This window comes from Gopherus flavomarginatus, chromosome 6, assembly GCF_025201925.1.
Source record: "Gopherus flavomarginatus isolate rGopFla2 chromosome 6, rGopFla2.mat.asm, whole genome shotgun sequence".
NCBI lineage: Eukaryota > Metazoa > Chordata > Testudines > Testudinidae > Gopherus > Gopherus flavomarginatus.
In genome coordinates this window covers 139,716,555-139,739,198 of record NC_066622.1, presented here as the reverse complement: position 1 = coordinate 139,739,198, position 22,644 = coordinate 139,716,555, and the positions used below count along the sequence as shown (strand labels likewise).

At 55.0% G+C, this 22,644-nt stretch overlaps 1 protein-coding gene across 5 annotated transcripts in view; it reads left to right on the top strand.

The window, feature by feature from the left end:
* HPSE2 (heparanase 2 (inactive)) overlaps positions 1 to 22,644 on the top strand; it is a 319,425-nt gene that overhangs the window by 197,216 nt on the left and 99,565 nt on the right. For 4 of the 5 annotated variants that reach the window (XM_050958816.1, XM_050958813.1, XM_050958811.1 and 1 more), the window contains exons 4-5: positions 4,183 to 4,356; positions 7,131 to 7,302. In XM_050958816.1, coding sequence (XP_050814773.1) covers positions 4,183 to 4,356; positions 7,131 to 7,302 — 346 coding nt within the window. The remainder of the gene's footprint in view (positions 1 to 4,182; positions 4,357 to 7,130; positions 7,303 to 22,644) is intronic. The other variant, XM_050958814.1, reaches the window with a different exon arrangement.

Here is a 22,644-nt window from a genome sequence, read left to right as displayed (position 1 = left end):
AGCGCAATGGGTGCAGCATGCTGGTAATTAATGAAGCCGGAGTTTTAGCATTTCTCTGTTGGCTGCTTTAGCCTAGCCGGGGGTGTAGCATTACATCACCAGTGCAGGAACCAGAGTCCAGTGTGGAGGCAGCAGAGCAGTGGGCTGTATGCTGGAGTCCTCGGGCTTCTCAGTGCACCTTCAGTCTGCTTTCCCTCGCTCATTTCATACCCAGGAAACACAATAGTGATCTCCATGGTTACATTAATTCTCCTGGTGCCTGTGCACTCACAGGTGGGATCTTCTGACCCCTGAACATGGTTCCCAGCTCCCCAGCCATCCCTCCGGCTCCTGCACAATTGTTCCTGCTCTCTGCATCTTAAGTGCACATGTGATTCCCTCCTGGTGCCTTCCTCTTTAATGTTCCTTTTACTCTGTGGTTCTGAGTGTATGTTGACGGGGCGGGGGGAGGGGGGAGAAGGAGGCCTAGGGCTGTTCTCCAAGCCTCGCATTTCCCTACCCTGTGCGCCTTGGCATCCGAGGGCTTTTTAGAGATGATATACTTTCTGTCAGGCTGTGGGGGAGGCGAGAGGAAGTGGTCGCTCCTGTTCCCTGCACATTCACAGAACAGCCTGCATCAAATCCTTGCACTTAGCTGATAACTTTCTAAAGAGAAAGAAACCAGTAAATGGCCCAATTAAAACAGACAAAAGAGGAAAACGTGAGTGAGTGCTGGAGTGCTGGCGAGGAGGCTCGGCTCTGTGGGAAGTGCTCCATGTTTGTCTGCCAGTACCTGTTACTTGAAGGGCTCTGACATTTTCCAGACTTCCCTGCAGGGATAGCAACACCTGATTCCACTTAAAATTTGTAGTGTGTCTCCCCCCAGCCCTACACCTCACCCTAGAAACCATAGAGTGTGGAGAGAATAAGGATGTAATTAGCTGGGAAAAACTTCCCAGGACTTCCGTCAACGTATTTCATAGCCACACTTGGATACTGCTAACACACTAACAACATGCACACGGCAAGAAGCATGGGGCTGAGACAGGTGCTCGCTTCTCCTCTGCCCAGTTTGCAACTTTCACATGCACCAAAACTGCGGTGCTTGCCATGCGCCCACGAATGAGGAGCACTGACTGAGTCCTGAGGAGGATGGTGACTTCACCCCAGGGAACCGAGGAAGCAGTTTGCTCCAGAAAGATTTCCACAGAACAAACATGCTGCAGCCTGTGTCTATTTAGCATCTGCTGACCTCTTCTCCTCTGTGGCTGAGGCTGTTTTCTCCAGTTCCCTGCCCCCACCCTGGTCTGCGCTGAATGGGACAGCGGGCCCCGCTTGCAGGATGTTTTTCAGTGTTTCAGATTTATGGCTGTCTGTGTCAGATTTAGTAGGCGTAGGGCTCCTGAGAAAGCGGAGGTCTCTGTGCAGAAATGGCGAAGGAGGGGCTGAAGGAAGAATCTGCTCTGAGACAATCCATCTTGCACTAACCATCACTTCGAAGCTACTCTGGGAAGGGTATCAGCTTCAAGGCACTAGACACAGAAAATCCCTAAGCCCTCTGTGAGCAGGCTCTGTGCTGAGCGAGCCCCGGGGGGGGGGGGGGGGGGGGGTCTGCTAGCGCCCTCTGGTGGGAGGAGTCCCAGGTTTTAGATTAGGAGAGCAGATCTCCTTCCTCCCCCAAATGCAGCCCAGGGGGGCTGTGTCACCCAATCTGACCCATACCACAGTCTTTGGGAGCACAGTATAGCTGGAGGTGCAGACCTTATTTCAGCACCCCTAGCCAGTGCTTCATCCTGGCCAGGGCTGAGCCCTGACACCTCTGGGCTTGGCAGTTCAGAGCCCTGGCACCTCTGCCCTGGCACATCAGTTGTGAAAGTAAAAAATAAAATTGCTTGAGCCCCAGCACCTCTTTAATTACAAACTGAGCCCTGCCCCCAGCACTGCGCTCCTGGGTGTGGCGTCCCTCATACCGTGGATAGGCTTCATCATCTCTCGTCTAGCAACGTTTGGTTTATTATGAAGAGGCCGATCATGGTTCCAAAATGAAGGTTACACCAGGATTTTCTTTTCAGTGGGACCTTTGTGGTCTTCTAAATTGGTTTGGACGTGAATATTTTGGGGGAAAGTCACCAGGAGCGATAGCTCTCAGCATGCCTGATGTTCCTGCAGTACCCATGTGCTGGAAGCTATGTCACTAAACTACAGGCTGGAAACAAATTTCAGGCAGGGTATCTCCCTTTTTCCAAACCTGTTTGTCGAACACTGCCATGAAAATTCACACCCGCAAAGAAACACGCTGTTCGGTGACTACGAACATTGTCGAAGAGAACAACATATCAGACCTGAAGAATGAACGACAGCGTTCCCGGTCAGCCCTGGTCAGGTGTATGAGTTAATGCCACGGACGGTTTGCAGACCCTGCCTGGCAATGAAGATGCCAGGGAGTGTAATCAGAGCGATCCCAGGGTTGGAAGACAAAGAACCACAGTGGGCCTGCCAGCAGAGGAAGGAGTAGGCTCGCAGCTCTGGTCTGTTCTGCCTCCGGGTCCCGTTCTGTCCCCAGCTGGAGGAGCAGCACACGGGACATAGACACAGATGGTGCCTGAGCGAAGCTGCGGTCTGAGCTGCTGAGGCTGCTCCTTGGAGACCTTGCTGTTCAGGGCAGGGAAGTGTCAACCACAGAGTTCAGCAGTGGGGAGCTATTTCCAGGTAGGGGCCCTCCTCTCTTCCAGAGCATAGGCAGAGGGTTTCACTGGGACATCAGGCCTATTCCCCTATCTCTCTCTATATTTCAGCTGGCCCCCATCCTCCCACCATGACCATCCTCTGTGCAAACACGCACACGTGTAGCTTTTCCTTGCCTAACACAAAACAGTTACTGTACAAGCCTGGCAGCTACAGAACAGCACGCCTTCTGAACCTCCCCCCTACCCTGGAGATCACAAATCTAATCTGATAAAAGAACCCCCGAAAACTATTAAAGCTTCTAAGGAAAAATAACCCCCAAATCAAAACTACCCAAACTGGGAAATAAAACTCCTCCCACGAGCCCTCTCCTCCCCAGGGGCAGAGGGGAAAATGCCTGGCAAGCCTCTGGGGGCATGTGTTTAATTGTTTATGGGACGGTGTGTGCTTGTGAGTGGGGTGGGGCAGGAGAGTTGAGGGAGATGGAAGTAGCTGTATGCGGGATTTTCTTACTAACTTGGCTAGGGGAGTTAAGGTCGCTGCTGCAACAGGGTTCTCTGCGCCTTACACCTTGTTGGAGCTCGGTACTTCAGAAGCTAGAACTCAGACGTTAGAACCACAGAGAACATTCGTGTTAAAACCAAAACATACATGCCCAGCTCTCCCCCAGGCAGCCAGGTGGCAGAGCATTTGGCACAGTGCCAGGTCTAGCCCATTCGGGGCCCTAGCAGGAATATTTTGCACCCCCACAACACATACTAATAATTAATGGGGGCACCTTGAGCTGCGCGGGGCCCTAAACAGTGTCTTAGTCTACATCCGCCTAGTGCTGTCTCTGAGATGGTGTTTGAAAGACTGGAACCGTGCCTTTCAACTTGGGCGGGGACCTGCTGCATTTTGTGCCAGCTGAAGTCTTCTGCTGCTTTCCAAGGCAGCCCCAGAGGAGTGTGGTGCAGCAGCCCAGCCTGGGTACAACCCCAGCTGGGCAACGTGTGGGGAGGTACATCACAGAGGAAAGGCTGCAGCATCCTGGCCAACAATGGCCACCTTTAAAGCCACCTCTCTGGTGGCCTAGGTGCAGTGACTCCCCAGGCACGGTCCTTCACGCAATGCAATTGTGGAGAGTGCCCAGACTGCAGGGTCTAGGAGGAGTTTTGCCCAGCCTTGGCATGATACCTCAATTTAAAGGTCACATGCATTTACCTGGTTGTAGGTGTGTAGTGGGTTCCTGGTGATTCCTCCCACTCTGACTCACTACATCCTCCAGCAGCTGCAGCCCAACTGAGCTCCAGGACCTGCCCTTTACACTTCCTGTCCACCTCTTAACTTCCACCTGGGATGGGAGCATGAGAGGCTTAGTGGGAGGCCACTTCACCTTACTACAAGGTGCCACAGGTCAGCGTTTGACATCGGAGGCAGAACTCTGACAGGCAGGAGCAGAGGCTCTGTTGAACTGCTCTGGAATGCCTGGTACTTTTCTTTCATTTGAGTTACAAGCTGGTTTTCGTTTCTTCCCAGCCAGGTCTCTAGACAAACTCTATAACTTCGCCGACTGCTCCGGCCTCCACCTGATCTTTGCGCTGAATGCCCTGCGCCGAAATCCAGATAACTCCTGGAACAGCTCCAATGCACTCAGCCTTCTGAAGTACAGTGCCAGCAAGAAATACAACATCTCCTGGGAGCTGGGCAACGGTGAGTGACCGGCCAGCTTGCCCACAGCTCCCACAGCCTGGAGCTAAGTGCGGCAGCAAAGGAAGGGTCAGTTCCCCCTTCGGACCGAACACTTGCCGGTCCCAGCAAGTTTTGCCTTAGCCATTCAGCAGGGACTGAAGGGACCCTGCAGGGAGGAAGTGTGCACTGTGGGAGTCCCAGCTAGGTTCAGAAGGACATCTCTGCAACATCTATGTGAGGGCTCCCGTCTGCTGGTATTTCACACACACAAACGCTTCCACCCAGCTCACTGCCGGGCACAGCGGGGCGTGCCACAGGCATGCAGTCAAGTCACTGTGTGGGCCAGCGGGGCAATAACCAGCTACAGGAGACCCTGCAAAGGAAGGAGTGTGGCAGTGGGGAAGGGGCTCTGGAGGTCCCCCGTTAGCAGGGGGGCTGGAACAATGTGGACAGTAGGGGGTCTGTGAGCCATTAAACCAAACTGGAAATCCCTGTACAATGGAAACCACTTCAAGCCAGGGAGTGCTGCAGTACCCCCAGCACCCCTAGTCCCAGCACCTCTGCCCGTTAGCCCTCAGCTGGCCCCAGGATTTCCGGGCGTGGAAAGGGGTAGTAAGGCCTCCTGTCCACCTTCTCCCAGTTTAGGAAAACCTGCAGATTGAACCCCAGGCTGGTGAAGGTCAGTGAAGGGAGCTCACAGCACCCATTCATTCCTATATCCCTCCTGCCTCTCTGGCCTACTCTACATTTAAAACTTACACTAATCTAGCTGCGTCAGTCAGGGGGTGTCTGGCTGGCGAGTCTTGCCCACATGCTCAGGGTTTAGCTGATCGCCATATTTGGGGTCGGGAAGGAATTTTCCTCCAGGGCAGATTGGCAGAGGCCCTGGAGAGTTTTCACCTTCCTCTGCAGCGTGGGGCACAGGTCACTTGCTGGAGGATTCTCTGCACCTTGAGGTCTTTAAACCATGATTTGAGGATTTCAATGGCTCAGACACGGGTTTGATACAGGAGTGGGTGGGTGAGATTCTATGGCCTGCGTTGTGCAGGAGGTCAGAGTAGAGGATCGTAATGGTGTCTTCCGACCCTAAAGTCTATGATTCTATGATAGCTGTTCTGACAGAACCCCTGGTGTAGAAGCAGCTGTGCTGATACAAGAGTGCTTCTGTTGACACAGTCTCCATCCACACTTAAAGCAGACTATAGGAGCTTCTCACATAACGTGGTCCCAGTGAACGTTTTGTTATGAGGTCCCTAATCTATTGGCGAACATACTCCTTTAAAGTCCTGCAGTGTTCCCTTATAAAGTTGTCGGGCTCCTCCCATTCTGCCTGTCCAGCACTCCTGCTGGGGAGTGGGGTCAGGGTGTGAGGGCTTGCCTGCTCCCTAGCTGGAATGCAGATGGGCGGAGTGGGGCAAGCCCCCACGCCCCCACCCCGCTACGTCCCTGCCTCAACCAAGCTTCACAATCATCAGTGATAAGTACAGTATTCAATTGTTTCTTTACGATTATTGAAAACTTATATTGTATATGTATATAATGTCTTTTGTCTGTTGAAAAAAAATTCCCTAGAGTCTAACGCCCCACAGCCTCCATTTACATTAATTCTTATGGGAAAATTGAATTCGCATAACATCATTTCACTTAAAGCTGCATTTTTCAAGAACGTAACTAGGATGTTAAGTGAGGAGTTACTGTACTGTACCCCTTTAGGAGGCTGATTTGTTTTGTGTACCCCCAAGTTTCACCTCACTTAAAAACGACTTGTTTCCAAAATCAGACACAAAAATACAGACATGTCCCAGCACACTAGTACTGCACAGTGGCTGACTGTCTCCTTTTTACCACATAATCTTCCAATAAATCCACTGGAATATAAATACTGTTCCTGCCTTTCAGTGTCTAGTATATGGAGCAGAATGAACAAGTCATGGGCTGTATGAAACTTTAGTTTGTACTGCCCCTATAGTGCTTTTTATGTAGCCTGCTGTAAAACTAGGCAAATCTCTAGCTGAGTCGATGTACCCCCAGGAAGACCTCTGTGTACCCCAGGGGTATGTGCACCCCTGGCTGAGAACCGCTGACTTAAACCATTTCAGCGTAGCCACTCACTAGCGTGAGGGGAGGGGTCCCATTGCTGGAGTGAATCCGCGTTGCTGAGGGCCGGTGGCGAGGGCGATGTTGCCCTCATGCTGTCCGTATGGTGGTTAGGTCAGCTTTGCTGCACTGCTCAGGAGAGTGGCTTTTTCACACTCCTGCTGGTTCGACCTCATATTAAGTGTAGCCTTGAGTATAACTAATGTCGTTCGGGCAGTGGTGTTCCTCCAGCACAGAAAATCTCCTTCTGCCAACGTACGCTGTGGGCGAGTCTGCACTGAAAAGTGGTGTCAGCGGAGCTTCTCTCGGGGCTGTGAAAAAACCCACCCCACCCCACCCCCCGAGAGATGTTGTTAAGCCAAGCTAAGCCCCAGTGTAGACTGTGCTAGGTCAACAGAATTCTGTCTCTCAGGGAGGTGGGTTACCTGTGCGGACTGGAGCCTCTGCCCGGTACTGTGGGAAGTGTCTGCACTGAAGCACTGCAGAGCTGTGGCTATAGCACTGGGGTGTTTTCAGTAGAGACCTCGCCTGTGTCTACACTATTGGGCTCTGCCAGCGTAGGTGCTGCAGCATAGACAAAGCCTCTGTGCATAGCCAGCCAGGAGGTCCCCTGCTGTGGCTTTTTCCTGGGTGGGGTGGTGAGCTGCATGTCCTTCTCCAGAAGGGCTGAGCCGGCTTTTTGATGCTTATTTTCCCAGAGCCCAACAACTATCGGACATTGACTGGCCGCACCATGAATGGCAGTCAGCTGGGGAAGGACTATATCCAGCTGAAGAGTCTGCTGCAGCTTATCCGCACCTATGCCAGAACCAGCCTCTATGGGCCCAGCATTGGGCGGCCCAGAAAGAACGTCATCGCTCTCCTGGAGGGGTAAGTGATGTGGGTCAGATCCAGGGTCCTCAAATCTCCCCTCACCAAGGCTGATGGAGGCCAAACAAGTTCAACTCCCACCCCTGCAGACGCACTGAGTCTCTGGCTGGGCGAACTCGGTGCACTGCTGGTTGTCACAACTGCCACCCCGGGTAATGGCGCGAAGGAGGCCAAGTGTCCCCGCGTGGGAGAGAACATCTGCAGTGGGGGCATGGTGGCCAGAACCCACTGGGAGCAGAACTGGGCAAGTACAGACACACCCATTCTTAACTCTGAGTGTTTGCTGTGACACTGTCAGCCACACATTGTCTGTTTAGGGTCTGAACTCCTCAGCCAGGGATATGTTTAAATAGCATCAAGAACCAGGGGCCCTGATCCTGACTGGAACCTTCTCACACAAGTGCTAGACAGATGATGATAATGGTGGTAATACTCAGAGGAGGAGCAGTAAGCAGGGAGTGGGCCTCGTCTCGGCCTGTCAGGAGAAGCATGTTTCAGAAAGATGCAGCTTCTCTGCTCTCTTTGGAGTATCCTGCCTCCCTTATCCTGCCATTCGGATCAGTGCAGAGAGGAGGGGCCTGGCACAGGGCTTTCAGTGTGCTGCAGACTTTGCCTTGTGCTGAGGGGAAGTGTACAGAGCTGGGGACCATGCTCCACAGCCATTGTCAGCGTTATTGCTAATAATTGTTTGCTTTGACTATGACCTTGAGCCACTGAAATGATTTCTGTGAGCTACAGAGAAGGGCCAAATCCCTACTTTCCACGTCTGAAGCAGGGGCCGGGGTTGGGCAAGGTCCCTCCCCTCGGTTTGGGAGAAGAAGCTCCTCTGGCAGGCTGGCTGTGCCATTGAAAGGCACCACACAGCCAAGTCCTGCCAGCATCTCTCAGAATCAGAGAACACCGTGATTCCTGGATGGCTTTAACCATCCTCTGCATTTCAGCTTTGCACTCCCGGGAGCTGCCGAGGGCTGTCCAGGAGCCAGGGGAGGTGCTGGAGGGCATGTGTGCTGTGGTCTCACATTTGCGTATGTGTAAGGAAGTGGGCAGTGAGGTTCTGCCAGGGCTAAAAGTGAGGGAGGCCAGAGAGAAGGGAGCAGCAATAGTACAAGGGGATAGCAGAAGAGGAGGCAAGACGGTGATAGACAGGAACAGCTGAAGAGACACAGCACAGCCACAGAAACATGGGAGATGCAGGAGTCTCCTGGGAACAGGAATTTGCATTGTCCTAAACAGGACCATTGCTCAGTGGCAGCAGTTCCCTGAAGGACCGTGAGCGAAAGCTGCAGTATGGGGGCTGGGGATCATCCCGATATTTGGGTGGTTGCCCCCCGTCCTGACCAATCAGTTGGGTTTTTTTGCACACCAGCAGACCCCTCCCCACCCCCCCATGTGTCCTGATATTTTCTTCATCTCATCTGTCACCATCGGGCAAGGGGAGGTGACTAGTGGATTCCGCTGGGAGTGGAGTTAGGTCCAGTCTTCGTTAACGGCTGCATGAACAATCTGGCACAGACAATAAACAGTGCACGCATGTGCTCCCTGCTGCACCAAGGAGAGAGCTCTGACCAGACCCTCAGCTCTGTTCTGGCAGCACAAAGGAGGCAGAGAGCTGCCTTAAGCAGCCCCTTGAGATTCCACTGCCTCCGTGTGTCTCCGCCACCCCCAGTCCAAGGTTCTGACATAGCAGCTGGAGCCATGGACAGCCAGTGCCATTTACAGAGCTGTCACTGAGGGGCCCCGTGTCAGCACTGGAGCTGGGGGTGAGGCCAGGCTGGAGCAGCATCCCCGTACCAGCTGGACATGAGTACACTGCTCATGCCACTGTGGCTAGAGGCACTGGCCACCCTGAGTGCGTCCCTATGGCCTCCGACTGATACACGCTGGGGACGGCTACTCCCGCGCCTTGGCACACTAGCTAGATTAGAGTTAACAGGAGTGTGTCTTGAGCTGAGACTCACCCTCCCAACTCCAAGTGTAGACATACCCTAATAAAGAGAGGCTCTGTCTCTGGCACTGAGGGCCCCCCATGATTATAGAGCATGGCACCCCCCTACTGTGGCCCTGGGATGAGTGAGCCCAGAGATGGCTAACGGGTCCTGGCCGTTCTGGAGGGGGGATTGGTGATGGGCAGATTGCTGCTGCTCCCGGATTTGTCTTGGAGCTGAAGTGAACCCTTCATTGGTGACTCTGCTGGAAGGGGAGGGATGCAGAATTTGGGTGACAGTCACACCTGCCTCACACTCGGGCTAGGCTGTTCTCACAATGCTGGTGCATGGTCAGGTTGGAGGAAACCAGCAGCCCCTGGTTCATGGAGAGCTTTGTGATTCTGATTATCGGCTGTAACTTCTCAGTGCCAAAGCCTTAACAAGGAATTTTTGCACCCGAGGCAAAGGCTGGCTCCAGGTTCTTCGGCAGCTCGTCATCGGCCGGTCCCTGAGTCCCTGTTGGAGGGAAGGACCTGCTGCCGAATTGCCACCGCCGCTTCATTCATTCTTCGGTGGCAGGTCTCTGAGTCCCTCTCAGAGGGAAGGATCCGCCCCCGAATTGCTGCCGAAGAGTGAGTGCAGCGGCGGCAGCAATTCGGCAGCAGGTCTTTCCCTCCGACAGGGACTCGGACCCGCCGCCGAATTGCTGCCAAAGAATGAATGCAGCGGTGGCAGCAATTCGGCAGCAGGTCCTTCCCTCCGACAGGGACTCAGGGACCTGCCGCCGAATTGCTGCCGAAGAAGCGGTGGTGGTGGAGCTGCCGCCGAAGCGCCGTTGATCGCAGTAGAGCTGCACCCCTCCACTTTGCGCACCCGAGGCAAGTGCCTTGCTCGCCTCGCCCTTGTTACGGTGCTGCTGAGTGCTGACAATGCTCGTGGTGCTGGATAAGGTGCCGCGCCAAAGGCATTCTTTGCCCAGCGAAGAGCCCAAGCTAACACACAGACTGAGGCTCTGTACAGCTCCAAGCTAGCTGTTTATTCCTCACAGCCCCGGGAGGATCATTGCCCATGTTAAGGGTGAGAGGTGAAATGCCTGGCCAGTGTCATGGGGAGTGTCGGTGTTAACTGCCAAGTGACCCTGGTGCTCACATGAGGAGACAAGATGTCATAACATTTTTTCCCAGATCTGGACCTTAGTGTCCAAAATATGGGTGTTAGCATGAAAACCTCCAAGCTTAGTTACCAGCTTGGACCTGATAACGCTGCCACCAGCCAGGGATTTATACAGTGCCTAGCTCACTGTGGTCTCCCCAAAACCTTCCCTGGGGGACTCCCAGACTCAGATGCCTTGAGTCTTACAACAAAGGGAAATAACCCCCTCCCCTTGTTTCCTGGTTACTTCCTCCCAGGCTCCCCTCCCTGGACGACCCTAGGAGATTCCCTGCTTCCAGTCCTGGAAACACAAGTACCGAGAGAGCTAATCTCTCTTCCCCCTACCCAGAGGGTATGCAAAGTCAGGCTTAGTAAATCTAACACAAAGAGATTTTCCCCCTGACTTCTTCCTCCCACCAATTCCCTGGTGAGCTGCAGACTCAATTCCCTGGAGTCCCCACTAAAGAAAAACTCCAACAGGTCTTAAAAAGAAAGCTTTATAAAAAGAAAGAAAAATACATAAAAATGGTCTCTCTGTATTAAGGTGACAAATACAGGGTCAATTGCTTAAGAAAAAAAAGTGAATAAACAGCCTTATCCAAAAAGAATACAATTCAAAACACTCCAGCAACTACACACATGTAAAAAAAAAAAAAAAAACAATATAAACCTATTGTCTTATTATCTTTGTACTTACAACTTGGAAACAGAAGATTAGAAAGGCAGGAGATAGAAAAATCACTCTCAGAGCCGAGAGGGCACAGACACAAGACAAAGAACAAAGAACTCACACCCAAAACTTCCCTCCACCCAGATTTGAAAAAGTCTTGTTTCCTGATTGGTCCTCTGGTCAGGTGTTTCAGGTTACTCCTTTCCAGGTGAAAGAGACATTAACCCTTAGCTATCTGTTTATGACACAAGAACTGACACTTTGATTGAAGATGACAAAGACCAGACTGCAGGGAGATGAGGCCTTGCTTCTTTAGCTTAATGGCTGTTGCCTGCTGGGCAGGAGACTAGCAATGGAGACTTTGGAGTGCACAGGTGCAAGAGGGAATTTCCGCAGGCACCACAAACAGTCCAGTTTGATGAGGTGTTAATTAGCCCATTCATGGAGCCTGAGCTGTTGGACTACAGACATGTTAGCTACCTACTGTGTTCACAGGACTAGGAATCCCAGAACTGCAGAGTTCTTTGCTTGGGAAAAGGTTGTGGGATTGTAAGGAATTCATGGAGCTTTTAATAGCAGCTCAGGCACTGGCACATGAGTAATGCGGGGCCCATGCACACTTCAGTGCTGGGAAAGAAGCAGGCAATAGAGCTGCATTGTCGGTGCTGCACAAAGGCGTCCATGGACTCTGGAATTCCCAAGTGTTCTGGCAGCCACTTGAAGAATCAGTGTCATAGGCCTCACTAAGCTGGCAGGAGTGCGGACTCTTCTGAGTCACTCTGGGTCATTAATAATAAAGCACTCGTACCTCTGCTGCAGCCTAATATATTTCTGTGCTTCTGGCTCCTGCGCCCCACAGCCTGATGTCACGTGGGCCTCTGACTGCGCCTGGCGTCTGCCTGAAGCACGGCACACTAGCAAGGTCAAAGCAGCCAACAAACACTAGTGTCAAGGTCGGGACATCCATCAGTTCATGGAACTAGGAACCCCCCCGCCCTCCACATGTGGCAGCCATGATGTGGAAGAGCTAGCCCTGCTTCCCGCTACCTTCTCCCTGGAGCTCTGCTCTGCTCTGCTGTAGTCTGCATAGGCGTAGTCCAGCCTCAGCCCACTTTCACGTAATGTATTAAGAGATGTGGTAACATCGGTCTTGTGCGGCTTGTTCTCAGGGCCGGGCCGGTGCAAGGATGTTTCACGCCCTAGGCGAAACTTCCACCTTGCACCCCCGCCCTGAGGTGCCCCCCCGCAGCAGCTCCCCCCTCCGCCCTGAAGTCCCCCCGCAGCAGCTCCCCACCCTCTGCCTTGAGGCACCCCCCCGCCCCAGCTCACCCCTGCTCTGCGCGCAGAAGCATGAGCACCTTGAGCACGTCGCTGCTGCTTCATTTCTCCCACCTCCCAGGCTTGCGGCACCTAAGCTGATTGGCGCCGCAAGCCTGGGAGGCGGGAGAAGTGAAACAGCTCACCCCTGCCCCGCCTCTTCCCCAAGTACGCTGTGGCTGCTTAACTAAATGCCAGAGGCGACCAGGGCGGCCGAAGATGCGGCCACCGCTGTCACTGCCAAAGAAAATGGCGCCCCCCCAAATCCCAGTACCCTAGGCTACCGCCTAGGTCGCCTAAATGGTTGCACCGGCCCTGCTTGTTCTTTTGTTCATCCTCTCCTGACCAGGAAAGTTGTGTGCACAGGGGAGTGTTTGCTTTGGCAGGTTTGCGAGGGAAGTTTTTGTTTTTGTTTTAAATGTCCATGCTGCTCTGTGCATGTTAGAGAAGACAGGTTGGAGCAGTGCCCCTGGCACTTGGAGCAGAAGGTGGGGAAATCTGAGATGGCCCTTAGCTCCAGTGGGACGGGCCCCGGAGAAAGCTCTGTCTCCTACGCAGCCATGCTTTGCCCTTTTGGGGGACCATTCCATGGTGCTCATGGGGTAAAGTTGTTTACCACAGTCTTGAAACACTTTTAGATGGGCTGGGCCAGGCCATTGAACATCTTGAAGATAAGGACAGAGGTCTTTAACTTCACTTCGAATGTATCGTAGCCGGTGGAGAGAGCAGAGAGGCCAGGGTGATGTGTTTGCAATAGCCCATGTTGTTGAAGAGATGGGCTGTGGGGTTCTGTGGTAACTGGAGTGTTTCCTAAGTGTACTGTATGGAAATTGTAGAATTCTTCTTCGAGTGATTGCTCATATGCATTCCAGTTAGGTGTGCGCGCGCCGCGTGCACGTTCGTCGGAGAAACTTTTTACCCTAGCAACCCAGGCGGGTCGGCTGGGCGCCCCCTGGAGTGGCGCCGCCATGGCGCCCAATATATATCCCAGCCGACCCGGCCACCCTTCAGTTCCTTCTTACCGCCCGTGTCGGTCGTTGGAACTGTGGAGCGCGGCTTCGCTGACCTCCATACTCCCTAGCAGCTCATTTAGCTATCGTTGTATATAGTTAGTTATTGTACATATATAGATTATAGTTGTTAATAGTCAGTAATTTAGTGTTGTTAGTGTAGTTTTTAGTGGTAGCGAGGGGATCGGGGTACCCCCCCCTCCCCCACACGGGGAGCCGGAGCCCATGCCCGGCTCATCCGGTTTCAAGCCCTGTTCGGCTTGTCACAAACCCATGCCTGTGGGAGACCCTCATGACTCCTGCTTAAAATGCCTAGGGGAGTCGCACTTAACTGCTAAGTGCTCAATCTGCAAGTCCTTTAAGCCGAGGACCAAAAAGGAGCGGGACATTAGATTGAGACAGCTCCTAATGGAAGCGGCCCTGACACCTTCGCCCTCGGTTCAGAGCGCAAGTCAGCCGGTGAGCAAGGGCACCGCGGCACCGAGTACCTCCTCCAAGAAGGCGGCACCGAAACCGGGCCAGAGCCGCTCCACCTCCCCGAGACCGAAGGCGGCGAAGGCACAAATCGTCTCGCCATCAGCCGCCCCCCAGCCAGACCCTGCGCAGAAGGCGGATTGCCCGGCACCGACACCAGCCGCGGCACCGCCGAAACCGGTACCGTTGACTCCGGGCCCGCGAGGGCCGTCGAGTCCGGCACCTGGCAGCTCCCCGGTACACACAGTGGTAGAGCTCACCACACCTACTACCCCGGAGACGTTTGCCGCGGCGAGAGAGCTAATCGCCATCACCGAGGCACCGATGCCTTTACCCCCGGCACCGCCGGTGCGGGTCCTGTGCTCTATGGGCAAGCCGACCCTGACCAGACCAGCTTCGGTCAGTGTAGCAGACCGGCACCGCTCCAGGTCGCGGTCCCGCAGACGCTCGGCATCAAGACGCCACTCAGGCTCGCGGCGTCGGTCCCGATCCCGATCCCGGTACCGATCGGACTCTCGGCACCGATCCCCTCAACGGCGATCGCCTAGGCACCGGTCGAGCTCTCGGCACCGATCACCCCGGTACCGCTCACGCTCCCGGCACCGGTCAGGCTCCCGGCACCGGTCGACGTCCCGTGCGTCAACTTCGTACTCCCGGCACCGCTCCAGCTCACGGCACTGCGGGGAGCACCGCGCCTACAGAAGCAGATCCAGACAACGGCACTCGCGATCCCGGTCGACTTCCCGGCACCGAGCCGGTCGCAGGTCCCGGTCTCGCTCTCCGCACCGATACCAGCACCGGTCGCCAGTATCCAGAGGTGTGAGGTCGGTCGGTACCTCGGCACCGACTTTTGCAGCACCACCGTGGCCATCAAGAGGCACGTCGGCATCCTCCCATGCGGGTAGCTATTACGAACCCGAAGTACCGCTGGGTGAGTTTCAAGACCCCCACCCACAGGACACGAGTGCCCATCAGTGGGGTTTCTGGACACCCTGGGCTTACCAACAGACCCAGGGTGCCCCCCTGCCTCAGCCACGTCCCACTACCGCAGAGCATCGGGTGTCAGAGGCCACTGTTTCCCGCCCTCCCGTGATTGAGTCGGGCAAACAGCCGCGTCCAGACTCACCGGGCTGTCACGAGCAGGAACCAGAGGAACAACGAGACACCACACAGGATGACCTCATCCCCGGAGTCTCCTCCTCCTCCTCCTAGCCAGACGAGGCAGTGGCTGGGACTGCAACATCGGGACCTCCACCTATAGACCTCAGGGCCCACCAGGACCTCCTCCGTAGGGTGGCCCTTAATATCAACCTCCCGGTGGAGGAGGTCTCAGAGGTTCAGGACCCGGTGGTGAGCATCCTCTCGGCCGATGCCCCTACCCGGGTAGCCCTGCTGTTTATAAGGACTATTCAGTCCACCGCCGAGAACCTGTGGCAGTCACCAGCCTCCATCCCGCCGACAGCTAAGGGAGTGGAGAGGAAGTACATGGTACCCTCTCGGGGGTATGAGTACCTGTATGTACACCCTCCCCCCTCCTCCCTAGTGGCCCAGTCGGTCAACGACAGGGAACGGCATGGACAGCAGGCACCGGCCCCCAAGTCCAAAGAGGCTAAGCGCATGGACCTCATGGGTCGCAAGGTCTACTCAGCGGGGGCCTTACAACTCCGTGTGGCCAACCAGCAGGCCCTTCTAGGGCGTTATAACCACATCATATGGGTGGAGGTGGGTAAGTTCGCCGAACTGCTACCCCAGGACTCATGCCCAGAATTTAACGCATTCCTGGAGGAGGGTAAGAAGGTGGCCAGGACCGCCCTCCAGGCCTCCCTCGATGCAGCTGATTCGGCAGCCAGAACCATGGCGTCCGGAATAACCATGCGGCGCATCTCATGGCTTCAAGCCTCCACACTACCTCCAGAACTGCAATACACTATCCAAGACCTACCCTTTGACGGGAAAGGGTTGTTCTCGGATAAGACGGACTCCAAATTGCAAAATCTAAAAGACAATCGGGTCATTATTCGCTCGCTGGGGATGCATACCCCTTCCACCCAGCGTAGACCCTTCAGGCCCCAAGCACGGCGCCCATACTTCCCACCCCGTCAGAGGCAAGACCTCAATAGACGCCGTGGCCGCGGGGGACGCAGACGCCAACCCAGCTCCCAGGGAGGCCAGAACCAAGGGCCTTCCAAGTCACAGCCGGGCCCCAAGTCCGGTTTTTGAAGGTGCGCCCGGGGACGGCTTATCAGTCTCAATTCAGGATCCTTCCCCTACCTTCTCCAACCGCCTCTCCCGCTTCCTCCCGGCGTGGTCTCAATTAACGTCAGACCGTTGGGTACTACGCACAGTGAAGCATGGATACCATCTCCAATTTGCCTCTTCACCCCCTTCCCGCCCCCCTTCCCAGTCCCTCTTCAGGGACCCCTCTCACGAGCAAACCCTCCTACAGGAGGTTCGTTCCCTCCTGGCGGCGGGGGCTATAGAGGAAGTGCCTCTAGCCGAGAGAGGCAAGGGATTCTACTCCCGATATTTCCTGATTCCCAAATCCAAGGGAGGTCTCAGACCCATCCTAGACCTTCGGGGCCTCAACAAGTGGATGCTCAAGTTGAAGTTCCGTATGATCTCCCTGGGAACCATTATCCCATCCCTGGATCCTGGAGACTGGTACGCCGCCCTCGACATGAAGGACGCGTACTTCCATATCGCCATCTTCCCACCGCACAGGAAGTACCTCCGCTTCACGGTCACACATCAGCACTTCCAGTTCACAGTTCTACCCTTCGGTCTCTCGACAGCCCCGAGGGTGTTCACCAAGTGCATGGCCGTCGTGGCTGCCCACCTCCGTCGGCGGAAAATCCACGTCTTCCCGTACCTAGACGACTGGCTCCTGAAAGGGTCCTCCCAGTCGCAGGTGCGACGGCATGTAGAGGCCGTCACGGACCTCTTTTCCCGGCTGGGCCTGCTCGTCAATGCCGAGAAGTCCAGCCTGGTTCCAGCACAGAGGTTGGACTTCATAGGCGCGACCCTGGACTCGATTCAGGTCAGGGCCTTCTTACCTCAACCTCGCTTCCAAGCGATCAGTGTGATCATCCGGAGCTTGCAAGCATCCCCACTCACCTCGGCTCGAACATGCCTCACACTCCTCGGTCATATGGCCGCTTGCACTTACGTGACAAAGCATGCCAGACTCAGAATGAGGCCCCTCCAAACGTGGCTTCATTCAGTATACCGACCGAGCAGGGACCACCCGGATGTGTTGGTGACGGTCCCCCCCGATCCTCTCTGCTCCCTCGACTGGTGGCTGACCCCATCGTTGGTATGCGCGGGGATGCCGTTCCATCCGCAACAGCCATCGGTAACTCTGACAACCGATGCGTCATCCCTGGGGTGGGGAGCTCACTTAGGAAACCTGCGCACCCAGGGCCTATGGTCGTCCCACGAGCTGTCACTCCACATAAATGTCCGGGAGCTAAGGGCAGTCCGCCTTGCCTGCCAGGCGTTTCACCGACACCTGCAAGGCCGTTGCGTTTCCGTACTCACGGACAACACAACGGCCATGTATTATATCAACAAACAGGGGGGAACCCGTTCGTCTCCCCTATGTCAAGAGGCCATTCGACTCTGGGATTTCTGTATAGCCCAGTCAATAGACTTGGTGGCATCCTTCCTCCCAGGGATCGAGAACACGCTGGCGGACAACCTCAGTCGATCCTTCCTCTGCCACGAATGGTCGATCAGACCGGACGTCATCCATTCCATCTTCCAGAGGTGGGGTTTTCCCCGCATAGACCTCTTTGCAACCAGGTCCAACAGGAAGTGCCAGGAATTTTGCTCCTTTCAAGGTCTCTCCCCGGGGTCGATCACGGACGCATTTCTCCTGCCGTGGACCCGCCATCTCCTGTATGCCTTCCCTCCGTTCCCCCTGGTACACAAGGTCCTGTTGAAGCTGCGCAGAGACAAGGCGCATCTGATCCTGATCGCACCTGCGTGGCCCAGACAGCACTGGTTCACCGCCTTGCTGGACCTATCTGTGGACCCCACAATTCACCTTCCTCTCCACCCAGACCTGATTACCCAGAATCATGGCACGCTTCGCCACCCGGACCTGCAAGCCTTACACCTCACGGCGTGGCTCCTGCATGGCTGAGCACGGCGGAGCTCAGCTGCTCCGCACCGGTCCAACATATACTCCTTAACAGCAGGAAGCCCTCCACTCGCTCTACGTACAGGGCCAAGTGGAAGCGTTTCTCTTGCTGGTGCGCTTCTCAAGGGGTGAACCCTACACAGTCCCCAGTTTCCACAATCCTCGACTACCTCTGGTTCCTTAAGCAACAGGACCTGGCAACTTCCTCCTTAAAGGTACACTTGGCGGCCATTTCCGCCTTCCGGCCAGGGGAAGGTGGCCGCTCTATATTCTCTCATCCCTTAGTCCCCAGATTTCTTAAAGGCCTGGAGCGTCTATACCCCCCCGTACGCCGCCCTGCCCCTACTTGGGACCTTAACTTGGTCCTGAACAGGCTCACGCTCCCACCATTCGAGCCACTGGCGACGTGCTCGCTCACGCACCTATCATGGAAGACGGCTTTTCTGGTGGCCATTACATCGGCCAGATGGGTCTCAGAGCTGAAAGCTCTCACAGTGGACCCACCCTACACCGTCTTCCATAAAGACAAAGTGCATCTGCGACCCCACCCGGCGTTCCTCCCTAAGGTGGTTTCCACCTTCCATACCAACCAGGACATCTTCCTCCCCGTCTTCTTCCCGAAACCACACTCTTCTCGGCGGGAGTAACAACTACACTCCTTGGATGTACGTAGAGCGCTTGCTTTCTACATCGAGAGAACAAAGGGGTTTCGGAAGTCCCCTCAGCTGTTTGTGGCGATCGCAGAATGCATGAGAGGGCAGCCTATATCCTCTCAGAGGATCTCCTCCTGGGTAACTGCTTGCATTCGCGCATGCTACGACTTAGCTCGTGTCCCCTCTGGCCACCTCACAGCACACTCCACGAGAGCTCAGGCGACATCGGCGGCCTTCCTGGCGCACGTGCCTATACAGGAGATATGTCGTGCGGCGACCTGGTCATCGGTACACACTTTCACCGATCACTATGCGTTAGTCAGACAATCTAGAGATGATGCGGCCTTTGGCGTAGCAGTTTTAAATACCGCCACATCTCGCTCCGACCCCACCACCTAGGTAAGGCTTGGGAATCACCTAACTGGAATGCATATGAGCAATCACTCGAAGAAGAAAAGACGGTGTGACAAACTGGAAAAGTTCTTAATGTTTTCTCGGAGTACTGTGTTGGTGGCTTAGTGTTCCCATGGCAGTTCTTAAGTATCTGGCAAAGCAAAGGGCCAGTGCACCTAAATGCCTAACACTCTGTCTCCTAGCAACTAATGGCCTGGGCCCCTCCTCTGCAAAGGTGCCAGCTAAAGGTGTTGGAGACAAAGGGATCAGGTGACCTCCTGGCCCGGGAAAGGGGCTGAGGAGAGAGGAGGGGCTGGGAGGGGTTGTTAGTCTGGAGCTGGCTGAGGGCAGACGTGGGGGTCTGGCTCACTGACCCCCAGAATGGACCCGGCCAAGGGGTCCGGTTCTCTGTACCTACAAGCTCTGTTTTAAACCCTGTTCCTGTCATTGAATAAACCTCTGTTTTACTGGCCGGCTAAGAGTCACGTCTAACTGCAAAGTGGGGGTGCAGGACCTGGTGGCTTCCCCAGGACCCCGCTGGGGTGGACTCGCTGTGGAAAGCACACGAAGGGGCAAAGAATGCTAAATGCTCCAAGGAAAAACCCAGAATGTGAAGACGTGTAAGCTTCTTGCCCTAAACAAGTCTGCTCCAAGGGAGAGGAGGCTCCCCAAAGTCCTAACTGGCTTGGTGGGGAGCAGTTCCGGAGCATCGCCCGGGGACTCCGTGACAACTGGTGGCAGTGGTGGGACGTACTGCACCCCGTGAATGGCGCTGCTTGCAGTAAGTGACTGGGGAGCAGTAAAACAAAGGAGGGATAATGAGGACCAGGCGTGCTGAAGGCTCAGAGAGGGACGGTTTCAGAGGGCAGTTAGCCTCTGGAAGTGTGTGTCCAGCGAGAAGGACTGTTGGAGTAACGGGGTCCCCCTGAGGACTGCAGCGAGCAGTCTCAGGGGCGAAGGAGCTTTCCGCTCGACCCTGGGAGAGAGAAGAATTTTTGCAGTAGCAGGGTTCCCCGGGGGATTGCAGGAGCAGTCCCAGGGGCGGAGGAGTCTGCAGCTCGACCCTGGCAAAGAGGTGGTGATCACGAGAAGGGCTGGCACACCCGGGGTTCTTCCTGGAAACCGTGGGGGAGCCAAGAGCAAACAGGCCTGTGAGTCCAGAGCCACTTGGGAACGGTAAAGTAATGGCCTATCACCATCTCCTTAAAAAAAACATTGTAATCCTGTGCACAAAAAAAGGGTTTCGCATGGAAAAATTCACCAAGGCACAGTTAATCGTGCAGTTGAAGAAAAAGCACCGCTCTAAGAAGCAGATTCCTGGCCCAAATGGGGCTACAAGAGAATCTAAAAGCAGCTGGAGCATCAGCCAGGCATCCCCGGAAGTCTGGTCCCCAATCAGACAAGGGTCTTCACGATTGGGTTCCCATCAGGAGATTGGAGACGGATGGGATGGGAGCAAAGCCCAAGAGAGCGAGAGGACCGTAAGAAAGAGCAAGAGCCCGAGGAAAAGCTGCAGAAGAAGCAGCAGCAGCGTAAACTGGTAATGGTGAAGCAGAAAGACATAGGGGGCTGCCCAGGAGTCAGTGGGAAAACAAGCCTGCGGGAACAAGACCCTGGAACAAAGAAAACTGTGGTGGTGCTGCCCCAAATACTAAGGAACTGTAAAACCTGGGTAAAGTTCCCTGGGGTAAAGCCCCTCACCCTGCCTATGGCCCAGATCCCTGTGCAAACCCAGGAGGCGTCGGGCTGGCTGGTGGTTGGGGTTCTCCAGAATATCGGCTGGAAGGCCCAGTTGGGGGGTGACTGTCTCCCCATGGGACAGGATCCAGGCCCCGCTCCTGTAACGGCCGAGGGTTTGAATTCAAATCCAGGGAACCAATTGGCTAAAATAAAAATGGTCAGTAAAAATGCAAATAACCTGGCTGGCAGGGGGAGGGGCTGCTGGGCTCAGGATACCTGCCTACCTATAACCAGCCCCCTGGGGCTGAGTGGGAGGGAGAAATGCTCCCCGCCCCCCTGCACACCGGAGAGGGGGCTCACGCTGGCTCTGATGCTGTAATCAGAGCAGAGAGCTCGCTGCCTGCCCCCACTGGGACAGCAAGGGCAGTGCTGAGCATGGGGGGAGCTAAAACCTCAGCTAAGTGGGGGGACACCCAGGCAGGGCAGGTCGGCTGCCAAACAGGTTTGCCTGGTCCAGACGTGCTGCTGGGAAGTGATTACACAGCAGGGAGGGAGCTGCCAGGGACAGGGCTCAGGGGGGCTGTGACCCCAGGTCCAGCCAGCGAGAGGGAGCAGGTCCCACTCCCTGCCCCAGCCGCTAAATCCCAAACTGAGCTGCAGAGGAATCCCTCCTTAAAGAAGCTAAGGAAACTTGCTGGCCGCAGCGCTGCAAACCCCCTTGGGGAAGGCTGCAGGGACAGAGTCCTGCAGAAAAAGGAATTCCTGTACCGGAAATGGGCTCCCCAAGGGGAAGTAAAACTGGGGGGAATCGGAAGGCAGCTGGTGGTGCCCCAGAAATCCACAGGGTTCTTCCCGTTCAAGCTGCTAAATGGGAGAAGAGTGAGGGAACCCCTGGACCCGGAAAGGAAGGATTGGGAGGAGAAAGGGAAAGACCCCCTGGGGGATCTCTTCCCTAAGGTGGAAGACAATCTCTCCATCAGGTGTTCGCCATTCAGAGTCACTGGAAAAGCAGCCCAGAACCTGAAAAGAGAGGTCAGAAACATGCTGGCTTTAGATGGGATCCAGCCGTTTTACAGCCCATGGGCCTCACCCGTGGGGCTAATCCCCCAAAAAAACAGAATAATCTGGTTTTATGGGGGCTATCAAAAGCTTAAAGCCATCACAGTGTCTGGTGCTAACCCCATGCCTAGGCCTGGGAAAATTCTAGACAAGCAAAGGGCAATAAAGAACTTGGCCCTGGCAAACACTAATAACATGTTCACCTTTAGCCAGACCTGGGAGAAACAGGTGTCCCAGGTAAAGAGGGGGCTGGGCTGCCTCAAGGAGGTGGGACTGACGGTAAAAGCTGGAAAGTGCAAGGGGGGACGGCAGAGGTGTTGTGTCTGGGCCACAAAGTGGAAAGTGGCTGCCCAAGCCCAAAGCTGGCAAAGGCCAAAATGGGGGCTCTTAACCAAAAAAGCCCAAATCACAAACCAAAGGGCTGGGAAAAGACCCAATCCCAGCTTAAACCCCAGGGGTATTGGGGTGGCAAAGGGTGTGGGCTGCATAAACCTTCCCACATGCGGTCTGCAAGTGCCATCAAGCACACCCGACCTAAGGAAGGGCGTAAAACTGGACTGTCCTGGTGTAACTCACACCAAGAGATGAGAGAGATGCTGGGGCATCCATGGGAACCTTGGTGGGTTCGAACTTCCCCAGGTCACTGGCTGGAGTGACCTCGCTCAGTTCGGTCTCGAAGGGGGGAGAGATGTGACGAACTGGGAAAGTTCTTAATGTTTTCTCTGAGTACTGTGTTGGTGGCTCAGTGTCCCCATGCCAGTTCTTAAGTATCTGGCAAAGCAAAGGGCCAGTGCACCTAAATGCCTGACACTCTGTCTCCTAGCAACTAATGGCCTGGGCCCCTCCTCTGCAAAGGTGCCAGCTGAAG